Source organism: Colletotrichum acutatum (genome assembly GCF_030867785.1).
Source record: "Colletotrichum acutatum strain CBS 112980 chromosome Unknown BDZ83scaffold_4, whole genome shotgun sequence".
Classification (NCBI taxonomy): Eukaryota; Fungi; Ascomycota; class Sordariomycetes; order Glomerellales; family Glomerellaceae; genus Colletotrichum; species Colletotrichum acutatum.
This window is the reverse complement of record NW_026848998.1, coordinates 15,654-40,490: the sequence shown is the minus strand read 5'-3', so window position 1 is coordinate 40,490 and position 24,837 is coordinate 15,654. Positions and strand designations below refer to the sequence as shown.

General features: G+C 52.8%; 2 protein-coding genes across 2 annotated transcripts; both read left to right on the top strand.

The window, feature by feature from the left end:
- Window positions 1-8,931: 8,931 nt before the first annotated feature.
- On the top strand, window positions 8,932-12,058 carry BDZ83DRAFT_746799 (uncharacterized protein; the record flags this gene model as incomplete). The annotated part of the gene is made up of 4 exons (XM_060513319.1): window positions 8,932-9,001; window positions 9,064-9,118; window positions 9,173-10,697; window positions 10,754-12,058. 4 exons carry the CDS (start codon window positions 8,932-8,934, stop codon window positions 12,056-12,058), a joined length of 2,955 nt encoding a protein of 984 aa, XP_060370982.1.
- A 6,127-nt stretch (window positions 12,059-18,185) lies between these two features.
- Window positions 18,186-19,087, top strand: BDZ83DRAFT_565547 (short chain dehydrogenase; the record flags this gene model as incomplete). Its single annotated transcript, XM_060503768.1, has 2 exons — window positions 18,186-18,987; window positions 19,053-19,087. 2 exons carry the CDS (start codon window positions 18,186-18,188, stop codon window positions 19,085-19,087), a joined length of 837 nt encoding a protein of 278 aa, XP_060370981.1.
- Between the last annotated feature and the right edge of the window lie 5,750 nt (window positions 19,088-24,837).

Below are 24,837 nucleotides of genomic sequence, written 5' to 3'. Positions count from 1 at the left end.
TGGGCAAGGGGTATAGGAATCCAGGCCCTGCTCAGGATCTAGATAGAGGCACCAAAGTGGCAAGATGTCAGATTCTCTCCAATTGCGGTAATATTGAGTCTTTAAAGAGACAAGAGGAATCACGGCTAAACTTGAACCTCCATCCAAGCCGAATCCTTTTTGCTTCAAAGCCCACATCTAAAATCCACAATGCCATTGGTATTTCTACTTACCAAAGTCCCAATATCAACAACTAATTTTCTTCACAATGGAGAAGCGAAAAGACGTTATCATTTCTGCCCACAACTACTTACCCGCCCACCCATCAGCCCCAGTTGTCATCATTGCTTATTCTGCATGGCCGACCGAGGTGGTCAGCTTTCGAGACATGGTGCCCTGTTGGGCTGCGTGGGCTGCAAGCCTGCAAAAGCCCCGCGGCGGCTGCATTCCCCCTCCAAATCTCACTCATCTCTTAGCACGGGAGTCAGTTAAGACTCAGAACTTCAAGAAGTCCTCACCGACAAGCGAACGAGTAGGAGAGTCTTCCGCTGCGCCCCAAGCACGCAGGTCTCGGAAAATGAAAGCGTGCGCGGGCGATCCCAGAAGGAATCCCGGTAATGCGGGCCTCGGTATTAGAGCACCCCGGTTTGGGTGATGCGGAGTCATTTGTTTGGTTTACGTGTTTCTCTGGGCGCCTTTTGTTCGTACCATGTACCCAATCGTTGTAGATGTTCCTCATAACCCTGGCTTGGGCTAGCGGAGATAGCACAATGAGTTGCGGGTGCGACATCTTCGTAAGACCTCGGTCGTGTCGGCCGGCCGGCCAGCCATAACTTCGTTTTTGGGTTGTGTCACAACCAGAGAGTTGTCACACAACCAAAAGATAACCTGTCACCAAGCTGTCTCCAATCCAACGGAAACATTGACAGGAGTCAACTTGGCAGAAGAAATGGCGTCAGACTTCTCCTTGACACCACCAAAATAGGCAACCCCCCTTCAAGTTTCCATTGCCACGCCGTATCATGTGGTGTCGCTGATGGCAGCATTGTCAAGCTCTTGGGATGACAGGCCCCGTCTGTCTAGACTCTACCGTGTCGAGCGAGTCTACCTTTTCCCGCGGGAGGGGCACTTAGCACCACGCACGCTCGCATGGAGAAGTCAAAAACGGGCAGACAATCGCGCTTGTCGACGATCTCTCCAAGGGTCCAACCCTGACGGGTTTTGCGAGCCGAGTACGCGCGCCGATGTTTGACGTGACCCACGTAACGAGTGGATTATCGTGATCGATCAAAGAGAGAGAGAGAGAAAAAAGAAAGCCAATTACTTCTAACTTTCATCCTTTGCAATGCTCACTAATCCTCAATCCGCTCTGCGGTGCTTGGTCAAGTCGCACATCGTACATCTCTAGCCTAACATAAAAGTTAAGTGCTTGCAGAATTGCTTGAAATCCGTCGTTTGAAGTCGCCCACGCTACTGTGCGTGTCTGCACGCTCAGCCCAAAAAAAAACACTCCTTCTTCCCTCGAGCTGTTGGGATGAGGTTTATGATGGATGCTTTCTCATAAACTGTGTGATCCGTCATTACGGGTCTGGAATGAGTCCACAGCGGATGGCATGGGCGCCAACTTTTGGACGTGCAGGACGAGCGCTGGCTACGACAAGACGACATTGTCAGTGAGGTCGCCGACTCATGCATTCAACGGCTTCCCTTCCTGCGATGCCCTGCGAGGTAGCACGCACCATCATGATGCCGTAGCGTATTCGTACGTACGATTCTCGCAAAGACAGGGCAGACACAGCAGAAATTCCAGCAGTTGGCGGCCTAGCAGCAGGGGTAGATCCGTGTGGTTTCGTTTCAGCTGAAGTCCTTGCCTGGTAGCATCCGATCAGTGCCCACCCTCGTGTCTTTCAAACTATTCCCCTGCTAGGAAGGTCAAGCACAGAACACAGCCATCAACGGCGTCCAAGGTGTTTCGACGTCTCTTGCAATTGCCCTATACGGCCTGTGACTGTGTCGTGATCGTAACTGGAGACAAGTGGCGGCTGTCACTTTTGTCTGCTGGCCTGCCAACAGCTTGATGGTGTACAGCTGTCTTGTCTAGGAAGTCGTTTGACAGAAAGGGAAACACCCGTCTGAGCGGCTCGTAGAATAAACGATCTATTTCCTCTTTGGGACACTAAACCACAAAAAGGGTTTGGCGATAGCGACCCGGGTCGCCTGAAGCAAAGTCATGGAGACCGGGAAGCTCGGTTCAGTGGACGGCAAGACGCTACTGCTAGGCACAGCTTCATAAGTGGATAATAAGTAGGCTCGAGCAACTGGCCAGGTCGATTAGCTTAGGTAGATCGTAACCTGACACGCCGGCGAGGAGACTGAGGGTGATTAGTGGGTCGAATTATTTGTAGAAAGAAGGAATTATGTGGCTGGAAGTTGTCGAGAAGTGTGGCTCTGCGCCCAATGACAATTTGGCGACAAATCAACGATCGCAATAAGTTCGACAGCGTAGCTTGATTGAAGAAGCCACCGGGCTTACGGGAGTCAAGATCGGCGCCGGGCTGAAGGTGGGCGTCAGGATAGCCAAGTTCCCGCCGATGGTTTGTGGATAGGTGAAGCCGTTGTGCCGAGTCCGCCGAACATACGGACCAGCTCCAAGTAAGCTGATTGGATGTTATTGTCTCGTGAGGACGAAGTTGGAAAATGTAACTCGGCAGCCGGATCAACAACCTGCAGTACGGGCAAGCCACGTTTGAACATGCAACGGAACGAGATGCGACGAAATATTACGATGCTGCAAAACTTGCAAAGCCGGCACCGTAAGGCGGGATTGGTGACGGCAGTGGCTGGCAATGGTCAAAGGGGGCTTCGCAGTCTCGGGGACGAAGAAGACTGCGAACATGAAGAGCAACGCAACGCATCCCCAGGGTGCGTGAGGGCGGGTAAGGACATCATCGGATCTTCGTTATCTGAGAAAACGGGGCTGCTGATTCCGCATCGAGATGCATGCAGCGATGAGCGCACATCAGAGCGGCCGCGTCGGATACGGGAAAGTCCCCGTGAAATGGACGACATGACGGCAGTTGAGTTGAAATCATTTGGGAACCGCGAATGCCTGCAGCATTGTTCAGATTGCATGGCTTTGGAAAACGGGGACGGCGGCTTTGTACTCAGCGTTGTGCAATTCTAGGTAACGCTGAAACGGTGTCTGACAGAGAGCCAAAGTTTCTGTCTCTATCGCGCGCTGAGAGCTCGCATCGCATCAGGCCGAAAATAGGAAACAAGAATTGGTAGCAGCTTGCCTATTGAGTCGTCTTTTAGGCGTAGGAAGGTCACCGAGAGTGAACAGTGCAACCAGGTAGGTTGGCAGGGAACGGCCGCCTCATGGGCGGCTCAATCGCCGCTTGTGTCCCTGTCAAGCGAGCCTAGGGAGGCTGACGGAAGACTGGTTCCCAGGGTTGACCTGGGCCTTCAGGCCTCGCAAAATGCTGGCAATACGAAATTGCCGAGTCACCGTTTCGACCGTCAACCTGCTGTTCTGAGGGTGCTCCCTGATGTGCCTGGTTCCTCATTCTCATTAGACGACCGTCTGAGCGGTGGTAGGCTCTCGCGTCATGGTGCAAGCGCTTCTCTTGGAACAGCGCGAAGAAGAAGGTGAGGCAGCCGTCGTGAGCCCGTGAGCTGCTTGAGCTGTGGAGTGAGATGGTCGGAGAATAACTCCTCCCCCAGGAAGATGCCTGTGAGGTGCTCCATGATTCGCCCGCTCGGTTCAAGGCGGGGAAGACGTATCTTGTCAAGAGGCGCCGAGACCGACATGGAAGAACCTTGCCTGCAGGTGTACAGTGGTAGGGCGACCAACAACCCTGGTAACCCCAATCGTGCCCACCCCTGGGCGGATCAGTGGATACGGCATCCATCTTCGCGTGCGGTGGGTGGACTACGTATGGATCATGGTACGGATGGCGATACGGGTGGTCGATGCCAGAATAGGGGTTCAGTCGGAATGACATTCGGTCTCGGATCAATCGTTTGTCGTTCGCAATAACTCGGGAACGAGGACAAAAAGACAACTGTCTGTCCAACACTCTAGCTCGAGCTGGCAAAGACGCAAATTTGGGAATTATCCCATAATGCCCCTGTGAGGAGCCACATGCGCCAGGAATCTTAGTCACATAGCAGCCTCGAGAGAGATAGGAGCGCACTAGTGAAGACAGAAATATCCAATCCCATCGCGATGAGCTTATTTTTTGCGGGTGGTGGCGGCGGATAACTGTCGCCGCTTTCTTTACTTGCTTGTCGAGGTTTTGCGTCCGACATGGCATTTCTTATTCCTGGAGTGGTGACATGTAGACTTTGGCTAGACTCTGGACTTTGGAGTAACTCATAGTTGGGCCAATGTTCAGGATGCAGGTAGACTGAATAGAGATCTCTTGCGAGTTGCTTCTTAGATGCCGTTGGCCTGTGCTGCGACATTGGATCTCTCTTGTCTGGGCTATTGGCTGCAAATGGCAAAGCAAGTCCTCAGCGTCTGATGATTATTGTTATCATTGTGCCATATCCGAGTGCAGAAACATGACTCTCGTTGATTAGATGCGCACAGCCAGGGCTGGTCTGTGGAGATGTTTCTCGAAGCCGCTGCCGTCGAAGTGGCGTCTGTGGATTCAAGCTGCGCTAAGAAGACATTTGAGTACCTATGGGACCACGAGGCAACGCCATTGAGGATTCTTTGTCCCACCCACCGCCAAGCGGGCGGTTGTAGGAAGCCACGATCAAGCGATTGAAGCTCGGTTGCCTAGCAGGGAGTTGAGCAGGGAGTTGAGCCTCTCGAAGGATCTTTGGAGATACGGAGACGAAATAGAAATAGCCGAGTAAGACTAGCCACTGTAAGGGTGGAGATATGAGTGGACACGACTCAAGTCAGGTTGGCAAGGCGTGCCGCGTGTTGTGTGTGGAGGGGCCGGGGAGGATGTCCTAGATCTGATCTGACTGTGTGTGTTGATGCGCCTTGCGCCTGCATTGGATATCGATGGAGCAATCCTGAAAGACCACGAAGGTTTTGTGCAGAATGTGAAGCTCGTGGCTCGAATGCCCCCCGGCTTCCTTTTCCCAGCTTGTGATGATGGCTATCTTGTTGTCTGGGGTGGGTCCTGATCTGGGTCTCTAGCAAATCTCATTCCGAGATAAGGTGAGATGGAGGAAGCTTAGCTGGCTGTCGTAATGGTGTCGAACATGGATGGGATGGGTCCAGACAAGCCTTGGATAAGCAAAGAGGAGGCTAAGACGAGGAGATACGGCAATGCACAAGTCTGATGCTTTGACTCACGCATGATTTGTTGTTGTTGTGGTTGTTGCTGCTTGTTGTTGCTTGAAGTTGCCGTTGTGGTTGATCATAATTCCCACACAATGTGCACGGGTCTCTCCTACCACAAAAGTAACAAAATGAGAGGGAGCCCCACCTTCAGGCTTCAGCCGATGTGCATTATGTCAGCCGGTGGCTGAGTAAGTTGCAGATGCACAAGGGGACCCCTCCATTCTCCACTTTTAGCTCGATAGATACGTTCCTTGGGAAGCACGACAGATCAGGACGGCCCGGCTTTCGGGAGAGGGCGGATACGTACCGCTAGACCCTCCTCCTTCAACTTCCCACACCCATTGCTCTGTGTCTCTGCTCTCCATCTTCAACTCCATTGCCCTTCTCCAATCCCTCTCACCAATCCCGCTCGTCCACCTACCATGATCCATCGCTGTCGACTTCATCTCATCTCACACCCTTCGGCGCGGCCGTAACGGCACACACCATCTCACTCATCTCCCCCATCCCCCTTGCTTATCCTTCTTCGCCGCGGACCTTTCCCTGCCTTAGGTGCGACCCTAGCGTTTCTTCCCGTTCTCATGGCTTGTCCCGTCTCCCGTACTATCTGCACCACAAATGAAGGATCGTCGTCAACCCGCAGGGTGATCGTTCACCGTTGATACCATCACCGAACCTTGCAGTATTAGCGCAGCCATCGTCGCCCGAAATCGATTCGTTTCTCTGGCGCAAAAACGGCCCCCTTGGATAGCCTACTATGTCTGTCAACCTCAACTTCTATTCTTCACCAAATTCACGTCGAATTATGATGTGCAACGCTTGTCATCAATGACAGCGACATCTGCTTAACCATCTGGTCCATCTCGAATTATCGACGCCAGTCTCTCGCTTCACAGCCAGTCGTCGCTCGTTCAATGCCTTTTCTTGCATACAGATCTGTTGGCTATTGGTTCTGACAGCTCCATAATCTTGTCGTGGCTTTTCTCCGACAAGAATCTGTCCAAGCACATTGACTTACGTATCTATCGCCGCACCAAGGCTCCCGCGCGCGGCTTGGTCTTCTCACATTGAGACCAGTACCATACTGCAATCTTTCTTGGCTTTACTTTTTGCCGCCGATGCTGCTGCTGCTGCAGCAGCTGCAATGCTTGACAAAGGGCCTAATGCTGGAGTTTGCGCCAGCGTATGCGCCAGCGTCTGATACTGCCTTTGCGCAGCCTCAGAAGCAACATGATGCGGCTACGCAGCGCAGACCACCCCTCGGCTTCAACGGCAGGGCCAGGTATTGACAAAACCCCCCCTTTGTTTAGTGCTGTCAAATATCCATTTTAGGAAACAGCGGCGCCATTCCCGCGGGTGGAACTGAGGTAAGGTAAGGCAGGTCATCCCACACACACATACACACACACACACACACACATATACACGGCGGATGGGACTGAGGCAGACACACAGGCTCAGCCCAGCCTCCCACACGAACCGTGACGACATGTCTGCCACTCCATTTGCCTTTGCCTGGGATCCGATTGTCATGCCAGTTGGCACAGGCCTGTCGAGTGTCGAGGCAGAAACAGATGGCACGCGCCAATGGCCACTCAGTCCTGGTCGATCTGCTCCGTGCCTTGAAACCCGGCAACCCGCAGCTTTCAGAGATATCCCGGCCAACCTACATGTTCAGAAATCCATGCCTCGACCGGGTCTGGCCAGCAGCGTTCAAATCCACCATGGTTGACATGGCTCTGGCATGGCTCTCTCTCTCACAGCGGCTACGCCAAGGTCTTCCCTAGCAAACCACTTGGATGCCATGGCCCAAGTGTCGATGACTCTCTGTAGACGTTTCTTGGCTCCCTTTAACCTTGCTTTTTCGTACTCGTTCGGCCGGCAAAGATCATCTCTCCACCCACCCACACGCTTCAGTTAACCTTCTCTGACATTGTCTCTCATCTTCCATCTCTTGTCTCGTTCTCTTTCGCTTTCTCTAACCAGCCTGAGAACGTTCATGCTTACTCGTTTGTTGTCATCCTTTCTTCCACCTTCTCGACTCTTGTGCCTCGTTGTCTAGCATTCTGTTTAGCCCATCCACAACTGGGTTTACTCGCAAGGTATCCCACCTCCCCGACTACTCCTTCGGGATCATCCCATTTCTTGTCTGTGCCCTGGCGTTTCTGTTTGATCTCCCACCCCCCTCCCTCTCCTAGTGTAGGTACTCCCACTCTCATCCTCACGCATTTGTACGCCGTAACCTCACCCGCTCGCCGAACGCTCCCTCCCCCTCCACCAAGACCCCCATGGCCGTCCTTTCTCTCTCTCCCCGTCGTCGCCGCCGCCACGGCGCCGCGGCCCCTGTCAAACATAAAGCTTACTCAACTGGGTTAATCAGTACGAACGCACTACTCAGGTACCTCGCACCGTTCCCCCGCCGGTCTTGACCGTTTTGTTGTTGGACCTGGCTAGTGTATGGCTCCAATGTACGCAATACGAAAAGCCGTGGTCTGCTTGAAGCAGATGTACACACATACGCATACCACAGATCCCTCTTGGTCCCATAGCACGCACTACTGTATCCTGTTATGCAACCTGGTGCCTTGCGTGCCTTTGTCCACCTCATCACCATGGTCATTCATGTCCATGTTATGCCCAGGCTGACCCAAAGAGCCTTGTGTGCGCCGGCCACAGACCTCATCGACTTGTGGTATCCACTCCAATCATTACTATCTATCTCTTGCTATGCTATGCTTCCAAGACCGATTCCATGGCGGCTGAACACACATCGGCGCCGCTTCCTCCCTCCCATCATAAGTCCCGGTGCTTGATACTAAACATCCAGAGCCAGTGCCGGGCCACCAAGTAGCCTTGTACCCTCACTCAAGGATCCATGTTGCACATCTCCATGTGCTCCATTGTCTTGCGTTAAACGACTGTGCGTACTCAGTCTGCTTTTCGTCCTGAAGCAGGCACCGCCTCGGTCTCCCAAGATCCCATCGCCCGTCACCCACACTACCTATTACCAACCCTATCCATCCAAGCTATTCCCACTCTGCTGGGAAGAAGCTGATGCCATGCCCAGACCGCTTCCGTATTCGCCGAGCTGACGGGTCCCATGCAACCCCTGCCCGTTGCGCCCGGCCCTGGTCCATACATTATTCCCTTCACTCCTCGACATTGTTTCCGCGATATATTTCAAAACCGTCCACCCTTTCCGCCTACTTCGTACCGATCCTGGAGGAACTTTTCTTTCTTGCTACTACTCGTTCATCTTCACACTTCATCGCTGTTACCAAATTCATAGATGCAAGTTCGTCCAGAACTCTAATCCGCAGCGTCATTGCCTTATCGAACCCTACGCCTGGGACCATTCCGTCGGGCCCCTTCTTATTTACACGGCAACCCCTCCCAACTTGGAGCCTCTATTTCCACCTCTTCATATCCGATACACACTGCTAAATTTACTTGACTGTCTGTACCTCGCATAGAGTACATAGCTTCGTGTGCCTCACCAAATCAACCATATCGAACTCAACTATCACCACAACGACAAAGGCTGGCCAAGACGTCGCATCATACACTTGCAGCTTAATGAAAGCTCCTGTCTAGTCAACCCCACATCAGACTCAATCGCTTCAGAGCGATTCAGAAATACATTCACAATGGTCTTCTGCGCTTATTGCGGGAAGTCCTTCACCAGAAAGGAACACCTGGAGAGACATATCCCAAGCCGTACGTAAATTCCTCTGCTGGAAATGGTCGAGATCGAGCAAACACTGACAGTCTTGGTATAGACACCAACGTAAAGCCCCACCGCTGCAGTGCCTGCCAGCTCTCCTTCGCACGACGGTTAGTTTAATATGGAATCTCATCGACAGACATCCACTGACACACCTATGACAGAGATCTTCTGCAAAGACATCACTCAACATACCATGAGGCGCGGGACCCCATGGAGCCGTTGCCTGGCGGTGTTCCCACAGTAGCTGGCCGGACACCAATCGCCTGCCAAAACTGCGCCAACGCAAAGACGGGTTGCGATAAGAGAGTACCTTGCTCGCGTTGCGCAGAGAAGAATCTGCCCTGCGCAGCAAGATTCGCCCGGAGATCGTCAAAGGCCGCGGTCAGAGCTGCTCAAGCCAGCGCGGCTTTCCAACAACAAATGATGCCGACTGTGCCCCAACCGTCACAGCCAGCTCAGCCTGTTGCTTTCATGGACCTCGATCCAACCATGCCCAAGCAAGACTCACCTGGCAAGATGTCAACTGGATCTCCAATTGCCACCATGGATCCTCGCATGATGGAAGGCCCTGTGAAGAAGAGCTCACCAGCACAGTCACATCCCAGCTCTGATGACTTCCCATCACCACACAGCCGGGTAGATGGACTCGACGAGTTCATGCAGCTCAACAGCGATTTCATCACGCCCGATACGAATTACCAAGATATGATGGTCTGGCCTGAATATCCTCTGGAGCTCGACATGTACTCCAGCCAGCTCCCGATGTCGCGACCCGACATGTCTATGCCTAGCTTCACAGAACTGAGCGACATGTCTTCAAGCTCAGCATCAGAGCCAATGACTGCCTCGTCTTCGCGAGGATCTATCCACACGCGAAGTACCAGCATCATGTCCACAGCTGACTTTGACACCACAATGAAGCCAGCTGAGCAAACGTTGGGTATGCCGAGTGAATCGGCGATTCCAGAGTTCGAAGTCGTCATTGCCGCCGAGGACTCATGGCCACTCGCTCGATGCAATCCGCCCATCTATTCCGGCACATGCCCAAGGACCGCGATCGTGCACTTGGAATGCCTGGAGAGAAAGTCAAAGGAAGACGGTACCTGGAGCTCGCTCGAGAAGTACCTGGAGAACGTCGATTGGGACACCACCGATGCCTCTGTCGTTCCTCTCACATCTCGTACTCGCGACCGCATGCTGGCCATCACGCAGTCATTCCTCCAGAAAGCGCTTGACATTCACCGAAGCGGGCTCAGCAATGGCTACTCCAAGACTGGGTACGCCACGCCTAGCGAGTTCAATTTCATTGTTTTGCCGCCCACAAAGATTCTCGAATATTTCCTCCGCAGCTACGTTCGTAGCTTGCAGTACTACTACCCCCTCATTGTTGCAGGATGCGTTGACCCCAACGAGATGCTGTTGAACAACCAGGCGTCGACATTGCTGCTTCTGTTGATGATCGCGCAAGGCGCTGCGGCAGTGCCGATGGCTGAGGCACGTTACCTCGCTGCCGGTCTGACGGAAACCTGTCGCATCTCACTCTTCGATATCATCGAGAAGGATGTCGAGCTATCTGCGGACCCCGTCGCCTTGAGATGTGCACTTCTCTTCACCCTCCAAGGTGCTTGGAGTGGTGACAAGTGGTTGATGGACATCTCGATGGGACAACGGGGAATGTACTTGTCGGTAAGCAGCCACAATCCTCCCAATGTGCTAAGAATAAGTCCACTGACGTAAAGCAGATGCTCAAACACGCCGGCATGTTGGAGCCTCAACCATCCATGATCCCCACGTTGAACAGCACGACAAGCACCGAGCTTCAATGGCGGGCTTGGTTGCATCGCGAGATGCAGAACAGGCTTGTATACAACTGGGTCATGTGTGACCAGGAGCTCAGCCTGTTCCATGATACCCCGCCGCAGTTGGCCATCACCGACCTGCAATGCCCGCTCCCCAGCCCTGAGGCTCTTTGGCTTGCATCCAACTCAGAGCAGTGGTTCGCAAATGTCCAGAATCTTTACGGTTGCACCGCGAATGTCAACCCGCAGCTTCTGTCTAGCCCTTCCCTCACTCCCTCTTTGTGCGAGCTATTCCAAGACTTCCTCCACGACAACCTCTCCCGCCGCCAAGCCGGCCTGTCTCCGCAACAGCTTCGCCTTCTCCTTCACCCCCTCCAGTCCCTTCTCTGCCACCTGAGGCAAATGCTCTCCTGCTTCTCCGATGTTCTCTCTACCCGTCGCGCGACTTCGAGGACTGTGACCAAGTCGAGCACCATGCTCCGCCTGGAAGAGGTTCAAGCACTTCTCCAGAAGTGGTACGAGCTCACCATGCTGTACTACAAGAGCAACCCCAACTGCACGACCACGCGCTGCAACCTGGTCCTTTACCACCTCATCTCCCTCAACGCCGTCACCAACTTCCCAGAGATTGAGCGTCTCGCCCGTCGCGACGGCTTCGACGGCTCTTACTGGGAGTTGAGCCTGCGCCACAAGCGCTGCGTCTACAACCGCGAGGAGGCCATATTCCACTGCGGTCAGGTCCTGCGTCTCCTGCGCTCCATGCCTGCCGACCGCCGCCCGTGCTGGTGGGCCGCGGGTGTCTACCGCGCGACCCTAATCCTCTGGGCCGACAGCGTCGCACGTCTCGACCCCAACTTTCAAAAGGCTCAGCAGGCCCAACAGCAGTCTTCATCCCCATCTTCTCAGCACCAGGGCCAAAGCCCCGAGCATCTTAGCGGCGCTGGCGCCTCTAATGCTGCCGCGGGCGGACAGCACGGTAGCGGAAATGTCGTTGCCATTGACCAGGTCACACCGGAAGACCCGTCCGTCATCTCCTACCTGTGGAGCGGGGGCGACGGAATCGCCGTCCTGACCCGCCGTGACGGCACCACGCTGGGCTTGGACAAGCCTGCCGAGGTGATCAACTACGGCATCATGGCCATTGAAGAGGGCGTCACTTGCCGTGTCGGCGATGGTATTAGACGCAAGCTCATCACTCTCAACAACAACTGGAACGTTAATGGCCTCGCCAACACGGCCACCGCGTAAAAGAGGTCTATTATCCTCGTCCCTTCTCTGAACATCCTTGAACTCAACAAAAAAGTATTTTATCTTCTTGCTATGTTGTTTGTCTCATACACATTTGGGTATATGGCTCTTGTCGATAACCGTCCTTAACTCTGTACAATCTTCTTCTCTTTGCATTTTTCAATCGGCGTTTATAGGTTATGATGACGGGTAAATTTGGGGAAGGACACATGAACATGATGGACGACGCACGTTCTCCGTTGGGTATGAGGTCACTGGCGTTCTGTAAACACAGCAGCAGTCCAGTTTGACGAGTTTTTTTTTATTTTTTTTATTAATGTATTTGTCTTGATGTTCCATACGATCTTGTCCATTATCTAGATACCTCAGGCCGCTGGTCATGACATGGAGGGCCTTCACTTCTGAGCGACATGTATTTTAGTCACTTTACAAACTACAAGCTTTAACTTGGACATCTCACACAATGCTTATTATTCCGCGGTCTAATTGAATTAGTGAATTGATTTGATGGGCTCAACTACCGTAGACCCATCATTGGTATGACTTTCGAAGTCTTTGTTTACGCAAGGCAATAGATGAGATGAAAAATCGCATAAGTTGACAAGACATTGACATTGACACCACTTCCTTCCTAAATTGGACGAAGGCATGTGATGTTGACATATGACAAGCGGGCATACGACATGCCTGAGAAAAGCGAGCAACATTATCCTCGTGATTATGATGCTCTCGATAAGATTCGTCGCTCGCATGTGAGAACACCCAATGAACTCGCGCAATCCCATGTCTTATGTCTCATGTGTTCCTTGAACAGACTTGATCTAGAAATCCCTCCCGACGAGACGGGAAGTCAAACCTTAGCTGGAAGTGTAGGGCGAAAGGTGGAGGGGAGATAGACAGGCACGACAAGGAAAATGCCAAGGAGTTGCTTTCTTTAATTGATTGATCCTTGCCCTCGCTCAGCAACTACATTATCTGTGCGCATCAAACATGTTTAGACAACGCACATAGCGGATAGCGATTGGGTCTTGATAAGTTGGTCCTACGACCCAGCAGGTTGGGTGCCATGGGAAAAGAGGATCGGATGAGAACTCCGCGGCATGAAGAGGGCCAATTTCTCCCTCTCTCTTTCTCTTGGATGGTTTTTTCGGCGCCGGCGGGATTCGGGAGTATCAGACCAAGCCAAGACGCCAGCGAGACGTCCACGGCACACAACTTACAGACTTGATGCAGGGATGATGAGCAGAATTTTGATGCGGGATGAATTGAGGGTTTTTAAGCTCGTTGTTAACAAGGTGTGCCCCTTATTCCACCCCTCTTCATACCATTGGGCTCCCATGCTCGATCGTAGATGAGAGAGTACGAGGCATACTCACGCATTATGAAAACGGGATATCTACAACGCAAAATATGAACCATCATTGTGTGGCATTAGGAAGGGTGTAAGTGGTTCAAAGGAAGATTCAGTTTACGATGATGTTTGTTACGTTGCCTCTCTCGTGACCACAGATACACATCACTTCAATAGCGCCAAGGGTCTTCCCAGTAACCCATCTTGAAAGAGAACGCAACCGTCTCGTTGACCAAAATGCTTGCTTCTCAATCGGCCGAAATCCGCGAGTGATCAACACCCATACGGTTCCAAACCTACGCGGTAGGCGTGGGATATTGGATACAGTACGAGCGGAACCTCGGACGGAGGGGGACAGAGTCGCCGTCACGCGGGGTGACGGACTTATGTCGTGGAGAGTCAGAGTCTACAAAGTCTCGAGGGAGACAAGCGCCCGTGTAAATCTCTGCCCCGAGACCGAGGGTAGCGTCCAAAGGGTAACGGTTCACGACAGAAAAATGCGAGTTTCCGAACAATACTCCGAGTTCGAGTGGACGGGCTACGAGGAGGGAGGGGTCACGCTGTGTTTCACAGCGTCGTGGCTTGTTGACTTTAAGCCTCCTCTTTGATAGAGAATTGGAAAAAACCGTTTGTGACGGAGGATTTACATGCGAGAAACGTTTGCATGAACGTTTTTCGCAATGTGGTGCTCGCGATCGACAGGGCGAGGGGAAGGTCGAGCCATACGGGCCGATATCCCTACGGGGCGAGGGCCGTCCTTGCTGATAAGGTTACGACTGCTCCCTATGACAGACACCTAGCGTTTTGACAGTCCCTTTTTTGACATGATGGTGTGATGGGGGAACGAGAATGAGTAGTCTGAGCGGACTTATTAAGGAATCCGACCCGAGGTCCCCTAGACGAGGTGCCGAGTCGGAACTCACTCCGGTAAGGGGTCGTCCTTGAGAAGTATAGAGAGAAGAAGGAAGGGGGGGGGGGGAGCGGGAACCGATGATTTACTGCTCGAATCTTATTTCTAGCAAATGTGTGTGTGTGTGTGTGTGTGTGTGTGGTCTGAGAGAGAGAGTGACGCGCAAACCAGAAGGAGAACAAAAAGTCATCTCAAGTTCTGAAAGCCGTTGAGTTTAACATCCCGATTACGTACTAAGTTAAGTTCCCTTTCTTGCTCTCTCGGGAGGGTTTGCTAGACGGAGAGTCCACGACTTGCCGATGGGCGGGCGAGTAGCGTTGCTGGGAACGCGGGGACATCGGATTCTTCGGGAGGCCAGCCTCGTTCGGTTTCGGTGTTAGATTATTGGATGGCCTTTTTGTTTTGTTTGATTGATCAGAGAGGGAGTCTGTGACGGGGAAATTGTCAAGATCCGCCTTTCCCACGGGGATGGCGGGGGGCTGTTCGGCATGGGACCTGGGCAAGGGGCCGAGATATCGATTTGAGTCGAATTAAGCTTGTTGGAGATGTTTTGCAATAGAAAAAAGCTGCATTTTTACCTAGCACCTACTGTGATGGATAAATTTGTTTCTCTTCACGCGCTAAAAGAGAGTTTGGCGGTTCGCCCGGTCCGTTGCTTGTTTGATGATTTCTCGTCAAGGGGTCGTGGTTCACCGAAACGATAGCGGACCCGAGACTCTTCCTTTGCTTTTTGGACTGACTAGTAGAGTATTGCGGGAGCGGTGAATTTTCGGAGACCGCCTTTGTTCGGCTGATCTAGATGCCACAGTATCGGCCTCCGATGAGTGTCGAGAGCGGCATTTCCTCTTTCCCTTTGGCTCGGCTACATGGAGCGGCACCTTGCCGGCGCCGACATAGGGCCGTCTCTAGGACCGCACCGAGAAACGTCTGCAAAGCGTTGACAATGCTTGCTATCTCGCTTTCCTCGACTTTCCTCAACTTGTTGCCTCGTTTAGTCTAGTGTTTAGAGGCAGTGCTTGGCTTCTCGACATGGCTCAGGTAATCCACCACCCGTGCATCGTCCGAAGAAACCGCATTGATCGGGGACGTCCCGAGAGCCGAGGCTGCAAAAGGCGATACTCAATGTTGTCATGTTCCTCAGAATACTGATATCCGTAAAGTAAACAGACCTCCAATCAGCTTTGAAATGAACAGAGATGTATTCCTACCCCACGATAAGAACGTTTAGTCAAGACATCTTCCTGACGCCGAGGCATTGATGACTCTCGTCTAAAGGACACTCGGCCGCTGCTTGTCAGCTGCCAATCAAGCCGATCATCTGCCAAAAGGAGGTTGAAGATTCGAAGTCATGACCAGTTTAGAGCAGCAAACACACAACGCACCAAGCCGGCTGTCAGGAGCCCAGACCTTGCGTTCCCTTGACCTCGAGCATGCATGTCATGCCGGGGCTGCCAAACGCCAGTCAAAGCTCTAGACCCGAGGCTGCGGCTCCATACAAGTTGACATTACATAGTATTGCAGAAAACTTATCGTCCTAATACCGAAGGCATCAATTGCTCAGGCTAAGGATATAATGGCCCGTGAAAGCCTGGCTAAGTTGTAGGATGCAGGGACATGCGTAAGATAAGGCCATCCAAATGGTTTGATGCCACATGTTCAGCCGACGTAAGAGAGATGGATCACTGCGCAGAAACCTCTTCCTATACCGCCAGAGTAGCTGCATAAAATCGTGATCTCGCGTTCCTCTCTTTTCAAGATTGTGTTCCAATCCTCAGGCTTCGCTCTCGTCGGCATAATTGCTTTGCGACACCAAAGGGTGGAGCGTCGTGGAAAGGTCGGCATAGGTCGCAGCGCTGGACCGCGAGCTGTCATCAAGGACAAATATATAACGCATGATCTTTTCAACCTAGAAACCTAAAGCAAATGGAAGTCGTTCCTTGAGTCTTGGTCGCACAGTTGCAAGGAGTGTATTGATCTCGCCGGTCTAGCCCTGCCTCTCGTGGAAGGATTGAGGGTCGGTGGTCCTCACCGATCTGATTGTAGAAGCTAGGTTCTCCATCAGATGACAGATGATGTTCCGCTTAGTGTTCGTCTCTCCCATGTTCTCTCTAGCTGCCAGCCTTATCTTGACGTCTGGCACGCTAGCAGTGGGAAGTTTGAGGGGATTAGTGACCTTGAATGACAGCGAGAAAGAGATACCGAGTTACTTCCGAAATCATTATAATCCGTTTAATTGAGAAGTGCAGCTATTCTACATCATCTAGTGTCTTTCGCTTGTAGGCGTTCTGAGATGAGAGTGTAAGGCATCAACAGAGGACGAAAAGAAATACATATGCCGGCCCCTTTTCGGCTGAAGCTATTGTTCTTTAGAGAAGCTTATTTGACTTCTGCAAGTCCTCGAAGTTCAGTAACACAGTTGTTACAGCTGTAGATTGAAACAACGAAACGTTGACTTGAGAGCCTCGTCTTTCTCTAAAGGCGTCGTCTTCGTTGGAGTCGTCCGTGGGGGAGCATCACGGGAAGGTGTGGATACTCCCGGGAGACCCACACACACACACACTCTTTCCAAAGGATAGTGACTAAGCAAGCCATTTCTTTAACATCACGAATGAAAGGCACATTGCGGTAACAGATTGGCCTCCACGATGGGATTCGGACCTTCGCGTCTATGACATTCAGCGCGACTCGACACTTAGCTGTCTCTGATGATAGTCACATCAACGGACGAGCGCTCAATGTCACGGGATTTCTGTATGGGATTATGGATAACCATCCTTTGAGAGTAAGCTGGCACGCTGGACCCCTGAGGGTACGTAACTGATTTACGACCGGACCTCCGTTGGGGGTGGGGGCCCCGCCGTGGCGGCGACGGGCGAGGGGCACCGGTTCCTGGCGCCGCGCGACCGCCCTGACATGGCTTTCGCCCGTAGGGCCGCTAAACGCGACGCTACCGCCGTTTTGGTCGTCGGATCACCATCGCGGGTTCAGTTGGAGCGGGAACTTCGTACGTGCGAGTGCTACGGCAACCAGGGGCGGACGAGCCTTTGGTGCTCCCCTTTCATGACCTAAGAATAGCCAAAAGAGAGTATACCTTACACAACGAACAAGGCTAGAGAATGGGGAGGATCTGGTGCCATGTCGTGCTCCTGGCTTCCCACAGTACAACTCGCTCTTGTTGAGTCTCCTCCAACACTCCGGGGGTTGACTCCGGGCTTCGAGGAGTTCCGACTTCAGAGTACCGATGAACTGTGATACTGCCAACCAGTGAGGATCTGGAATGGCAACCCGACAAAACCACCCGTGATCCAAGGAAGTTTCACCACAACATGAGGTCACATTTACCACATTTTAAAAGCGAAGTAAACACAATGTTCTAGCGTTTTGCTGCTGCTAAAGCCTTGGCTTAGACTCAGACGCGGACTTAGACTCACATAGGTAGTGGTGTCTGATCTGAGAACGACGGGCTGTCCTCCTTCGCCGCTCTTTCGCGAAAGGAAGAAGCGTCGCCGGGGGCGCGAACGCGTGGACCTCCCCCATCCCGATTATCCTCCAGGTAAGGTAAGGTAAGGTAGCCCTTTGGCTTGCACTCCCTCAATGTCCCCGGGCCCCGATCCTAGCTGAACCCACACCCAAATGCAAGGCGTTTCGCTTCCCGGCGGAGGTGCGGCGGGCAACCGGGCGGACATGCGTTCGGTTTTTCGCCCTTAACCACAAAGCGTCAACTGGCGACTACACTCTAGACGTTGTGTTGACTTTCTGTATATAACTTCCTCTTCTCAACCGTTCCAGCTATCTCCTTTTTCTCTTATCCTCATCCCATCCTTTCCTTTCCCTTCTCTTCTCCTCGCCATTGAACTTATACAACAATGGCTCCTTCCGCGACTGAGAACATCGCTGCACAGCAGCCTGCCGAGTATGACGCGGCGCGTCCCTTCGTCGGCAAGGTCGCTCTGATCACCGGCTCCGGCCGCGGTATCGGACGCGGCATCGCCGTCGAGCTCGGCAAGCGCGGCGCCAACGTCGTCGTCAACTACGCCTCCTCCGCCGGCGCCGCCGAGGAGGTCGTCGCCGAGATCCAGAAGCTCGGATCAAAGGCCATCGCCCTCAAGGCCGACATCAGCAAGCCCGCCCAGGTCGTCGACCTCTTTGACCGCGCCGTCGCGCACTTTGGCCGCATGGACTTTGTCATCTCCAACTCGGGCAAGGAGGTCTGGTGCCCCGAGGAGGAGGTCACCGAGGAGCTCTTCCAAAACATCTTTGACCTCAACACCCGCGGCCAGTTCTTCGTCGCCCAGCAGGGTCTGAAGCACTGCGGACGCGGAGGTCGCATCCTCCTCACCTCCTCCATTGCTGCCCAGATGGGCGGTATCCCCAACCACGCCCTGTACGCCGGCTCCAAGGCCGCCGTTGAGGGCTTCACCCGCGCTTTCGCCGTCGACTGCGGTGCCAAGGGCATCACCGTCAACGCCATCGCCCCCGGCGGTGTCAAGACGGACATGTACGACGAGAACTCGTGGCACTACGTCCCCAACGGCTACAAGGGCATGCCTATCGAGATCATCGACCAGGGCCTGGCCAACATGAACCCCCTCAAGCGCGTCGGTGTCCCTGCCGATGTTGGCAAGGTTGTTGCTTCCCTCTGCCACTCTGACTGCGAGTGGATCAACGGTATGTTTTGAAACTCCATCCTTCACAAGCTGCTCATCATAGACATTCACTAACGCCTGCCATAGGTCAAGTCATCAAGGTCACTGGTGGCGGCACATAAGTGCACCTCAGACCGAACTTCACCGGCATCTCTATCCGTGCGGGGTTGCCTTAGTGATATCTTAATGCATTGGATCGATGGGCGAGCCGGACACCTGCGATCCATGGGTCTGGGACTAGGTCGGTTAATAAGGGGGCTAGGAGTAGGGGATTTTACATAGCACCTAGGACAGGCGTACGTAGACATGATAATACAATGCGGACCTTGACTAGAAAACTTGCCATTGCCTCGAACGCGCATTTCATATGATACAATCCACGTTTAACCCGAATTTCGCTGGCATCGAGTTAATGGAGCTGTTGGCCGTTCAGCGTGTGATGGCTATTGTGATGTCCATGATCTCATGGCATTGACCTTTTGTGTGCTCAGGTACTATAACCTAAGAGTGAGATATCTAAAACTCCATCTTCAAAGTATCTGAACCGCTCTGTCAGCCTCAGTGGCCGCCAGAAGCCATCCCCGCTCGCAGGGAGGGCTTCGACATCTACGGCAGAGACGGCAGTCAAGCTCCACGCCGCCATCAGTCGCTGGCTTTCATTCATTCTCAACCCTCCCCCGTAACCATCGAGCCAGACCGTTCGTCAAGATCGGAAAACTTCAGACAGGAAGCGGGGAGGATCGCCAGATCCTCAGTGTTCACGAGTTCTAGACGGGCAAGGTATCGGATACTTGGGGGCCAAAGTACCTGTTGTACACGAGAGAAAGGGCCGATATTGCAAGAGAAAAAGCCCAAATCCCTGTTTAGGCGTCAGCATACCAGGGACCAGGTAAGTAAAACCGATTAAGTCTTTCTGATTTTGGCTTCACGATGGTCTATGAAGCCCAGACAGCTGGTTTACGAGTGAGAGAATTGGGTTTGGGCACGTTCGCACACTTAGTCACCCCGCTCCCCCTCCTCTCCCCACCAAAGCTAGATACAACGACACCGTAATCATCTCGAAACAAGGAGGATCACGGGCTTTCCCAGTAAGCTTTTCACGTTTATACAAATACACTTGTACAGGAATCCAATGGTAAAGTAGAGGAAGGGGGCCCGGGGGGGGGGGGGCAGGCGAAATAACGTATGCTACTGGAAGCCTTACCGGTCTAAGCCGAACTGCGCGTTAGGAATGGATGAGGCGCAAGCACAGAGGATTGCTTCCGCTGACAGCCCTCTAGTGTGTGTGTGCAAATCCGCTGCCAGCGCGCTGACGCTGCCATCTGTTAGGGGGAGGGAAGGATAGCTCCCAGCCCCTAAGCTTCTTATGCGGCATTGCTGGAGTCCTACGGGGAAGCTCTGAGCTGGTCTGACAGTGGTGCGATAACAACTCGTCAGAGTCGTACCATGCCAAAGCTGACGGCGTATTCTTTTGCAAAGGAAGCAAGAATCTCACCCGCTAAGGCTCCCGCATCCATCCGGCATTTGTTCTGAAGATGCCACCCAATACTATGTGCTCGTTATACTTGTCATAGAACAACTATGTAAGATTTCTGGAACGTCAGCCACTTCCATTGTGCTACGTCAATAGGCTGCCAAACGCTGATAATAGAAGCCGGTTTAAGCCCCGGATCCCGGCAAATGGGAGGTGCGCCGTCTTGAGGCCTAACATTGCCCCACTCTTCCCGAAGGCCGGTAGTGGGTCACCGACGGCACTACGGAACCCCCGATGTCACGGTCCGGGATACTGCCGGTACGCCGGCACTGGATCGACTTCTTACCCTTTTGGGTAATAATACGAACACTTGTCTCTCTTGCAGGCCACGCATCATGGATTCGGAAATACCGAAATAGACGTGATGGAAAATCCATAATGTGATTGCCAAAGGCCGCCCCGCCTGAAGCGCACTTCCGCATCGTAAAATTCCGCTTCTGCATCGCTGCCTGCTCACATGATGACAAGAGTTCCCGATCGTCGCTGCACTCCAGCACAAATATTTCCGTAGATATCGACTGTGCCCCTCCACCCTTGTCAGTGATAGGCTTTTAACGGGCACTTGCCGCACCGTTATGCAACACCGTTTCTGTCCCATCGACCGTCTTACTTTTGGCTGTGTTGATTTGCTGACTGAAACACTCCTCTGTCTTGCCGTCCACAGTGCTACTTTCAAGGCGCTCTCTATAGGAGAGAATCGGTGTCAGACAACCTGGGACCTTTGAGCTCCATGTTTCCTGGCACATACAGAACCTGCCATCCATCAGTCGCGCCACAAGTTCTCCGCCTGCTGGTATGCTGGGTTCTGAGGACTCGAAGCATTGCGGGATGTGAAAAGAACGCTCCTTACTTCTCTATCATGACGTCGACTCCAGCGTGTCGTCCCCCTGCTAATGCCATGGTACTCTGACATACAGACAGCGACCCACCTTAGCCAACCCCTGGAGATTGGTAAGATGCACAGTAAGTTACCCCAAAGATAGATTCAACAGACTGTCAAGAAGTTATCGCTGCGTACGACAAAGACTGAATACTAAGGTAGGCTCATCTACAGTGGCATTTGATGTACCGAGAAGAATCAAGTTGCGTAAGTCGCTGGCCTTTCAACGATTGAAGGCAAGAGAATCAACTCTTGTGTTCAACAGAGGCGCCATAGCCTGTGTTTGTGGATGTCGGGAACCGACAGAAAGCCTCACCATGAACTCGGAAGCGAGACCAGGGAGCAACGGCATCTTCGCCTCGGTCAATTCGGATACCAGGGTGATGACAGCGGGAAGCTACTTTGAATGCTGCTAGACGCGATGATAGCCACAAGGTTTGATGCAAGGTAACGCCACTAGAAAATGAAAACATTGCCTTCGGAGAAGCTCGATACCAGGGCTTGCCTTCAGCTGTCGAATCGGACGAACCATTGTCATTGGCAGTCAGCGGTATCACGCGGTGTCAGCCTCGCTACTCGCGAAACTCTCCGGTCAAGGATTCGATCACAATCTAGCTCCAATCGTAGTGGCGTGCACTTTGGGCGTCACTGGGCAGAACAGACGTGGCAGCTCTTATCTAGCAGGATGATTTGCCTCTGGAAGCAGGCCTCGGTGAACACCAAGACGTGTATGATCTTGTGGAGATTTCAGGCAGCCAGAACATGGCCTAGAGCTGAGCTGCTCCCTGCAAGCAAGCCACTGCTTCCAATATTGAATTCAGAGCCTCCTTTGGGATGGCATGGCGAGTGGGTGTGATGCTGGGCAATATGGTTTGCTGCGAGTCGGTGGGGGTTGCTCGATGGCCGATTTCGCGTGGGAGATAGAGCAATACTTCTTCGCCGTGTACGTCTTGCGGGCGAATGGTCGGGCGGCGAGAGTAAGCTCATTCCTCGGTCGGGCGAAAGAGAATCTTGCGAAGGGCACAATGGGTACGAGAATTGGTGCATAGTCAAGAGCCCTGGCTTGGAAAGACGTTAGCTTGCGGAGAACCTTGAATTGAATACGAAGATGCCCAGGGTGAGACATGGTCTAGGAGGGAAGGGATTTGAGGTTACACAAGCATCGTCCACGGGGTCAGTCTGCGCGAGACAACGTTGACAGAAGAAAGCGGATAAGCAAATCAACAAATCAGGCCTACCCAAAATCCGTAGATTCTATGATGATCGATCTGATAATCGGGGAGAACAGAGCTTACGACGATGAGTTCAAAGACAATGCTCACTGGCAACGAAGGTTGTAAATGATCTACCGCCTGGAGTTACTGGCGTTGGAAGAATTGCATGAGAATCCCAGTCAATGTATCGCCACTGGCAACGTAAGGTGGGATTGGAAGTCTGACAGCATCTCGCCTTGTATTGTGGGCGGTTCATCTTTGAGCCGTTGCGGGGAGGGTTGAGCTGGACTCGGGACCGACCGCACACCCACGCCGGGGAATTGGCTGCGATGCAGGCCACTTGGCACCGTTCATATTCCGAATTTAAGGCTAGGTGTTGATCGCGGACATCGTATCCAGGGCCTAGGATGCCCCGGAAGGTAATGAGCAGCGAATGTATGCTAAGGATTGGAAAGCTAAGCGTCCATGCCACAACGACAGGGGTACTGATAGGTCGCATTTCGAGATGTGCATCGTGGAGCATGGCAAGGCCGCAGTGACTAGCCTTTGAGATTTGTGCGACAGACGGCTAGCTTTGACTCTTTGCACGAAAGGTAAGGTCATCGTGATGTGCGGCCGCGGTTTCTCGGGCGAATCCCAATTCGCGGGAAATAAAGGTTGCTAGAGAAGAAGATGGTGTTGCAGAGAGAACTCAACAGGCTGTCTCAAACCGGTAAGACGAACGGGTCGACGGAAGGGGCCAGCTGGGCCTATGGGGCCATGAGGCTACCTTCGAAGGCATCACCTAGTGAAAGCTGATGACGATGATGAAAAGGTGAGACTGATTGTGGTGTGGGTGGTGCGGGAGAAGAAGAGCCAAGGGGTTCTCGCAGCAAGGATGCACACCAATTCAACTCCATCACGGAGAAGTGACGACCCTTTAGCTTGTACTGCCACTCGACTGTTTAGGTAGAGGAGGAAAGAGGTAGGGGAAACACAGTAACGGTAACCTCACTTCCTCGTTCACACTCGAGATCTCCGGCTTTCAACGCCCGAGATATTGGTGTTTCCCACTTTGCAGGTAGGCCTTTACCTCTTTTGGTGAGAGATAAGGCAAGCAGGCATGACTAAGCCTTCCTCCTTGGCGGTAAGGTCCCGGCCGTAGTCCACGACTCCACGTATCCTTGGGTTGGTCCAGACTGACGTCCGTTCTTCTTTTTCCGCATTTTGTGCTATTTCCATCCCCCAGTCTCTGCATTCCCAACGTCTTCTCGTTGTCTCTCGTCCAATCAATCTCGAACACTGTCAGCACAACGATGGCCTGATTTCGTGAGAGGACTTTGCTGCAAACCTCCCCGTCCGACTCCAACATTGGAACCTGGCCAAACATCGCCCCCGTCCAACAGTCATGGCATTCTGCACGCCGTTGTTCGCTCTTGTAAGTGCGCGCCATATCAAAATACAGCCAACGATTGACTCACCTTTGCATAAGGCACCCATACCTTGCTTCCCCGCTGCATGCAAACAATATCGATCGTCACCGACTGGTTCATCTCCAGTTTGACGCTACTTCGCCCTGTGTAATTGCTACCAATGGCCTGTTTTGCAGTGAACCTATGCTTGGAACTCGCATGTATACGGAAGCAAGTCTGGAAGTATCCAAGTCATACGAGTCAAGTCGAACTCCCATTGAACCAAAGGAGGGAGCTCAGAAGTGAGATGCTTTGACGAGGCCGATTTGAAGATCTCTCCCCCGGACTAAGACCGACGCGGGAGACGTTGACTCCATATCTGATCTTGTCAAAGACCGAGCACCAAAGCCAGTGCCTTGCGTCTTGCTCACCAACCCAAATTTGCCGCTGCCACAGAACGCTGTGTGCCAATGTCTTCCGCAGTCTGACAAGTGGACCGTCCATATGCAGCTGATGTTTGGCGGTGCCTCTCTCCAATGCTTTACACACGTCGAAGTCAACTATTGATCCACACCATCAAGTTATCTGGACCTTGTACTGCACCGACAAGATCCATGGCTGATGAAGCAAAACATTAGTTCTCTTGGCTCCAATGACGTTCAACTATGTTCTATTCCCGTTCTGAAAGAAAAGAGAACAATGCGCTGAGAAGGTCTCCATTTCCTCAAAACGGATTCTGGCCATTGTCTGATGTCGAGACGCCAAACAAATGGGGCCATTACGAATTCAAGGCGTATTTCACAGCCATGAAGCAACAGGGTTTGGGGATGCGGGAGGCTGCTTCGTCGACAAG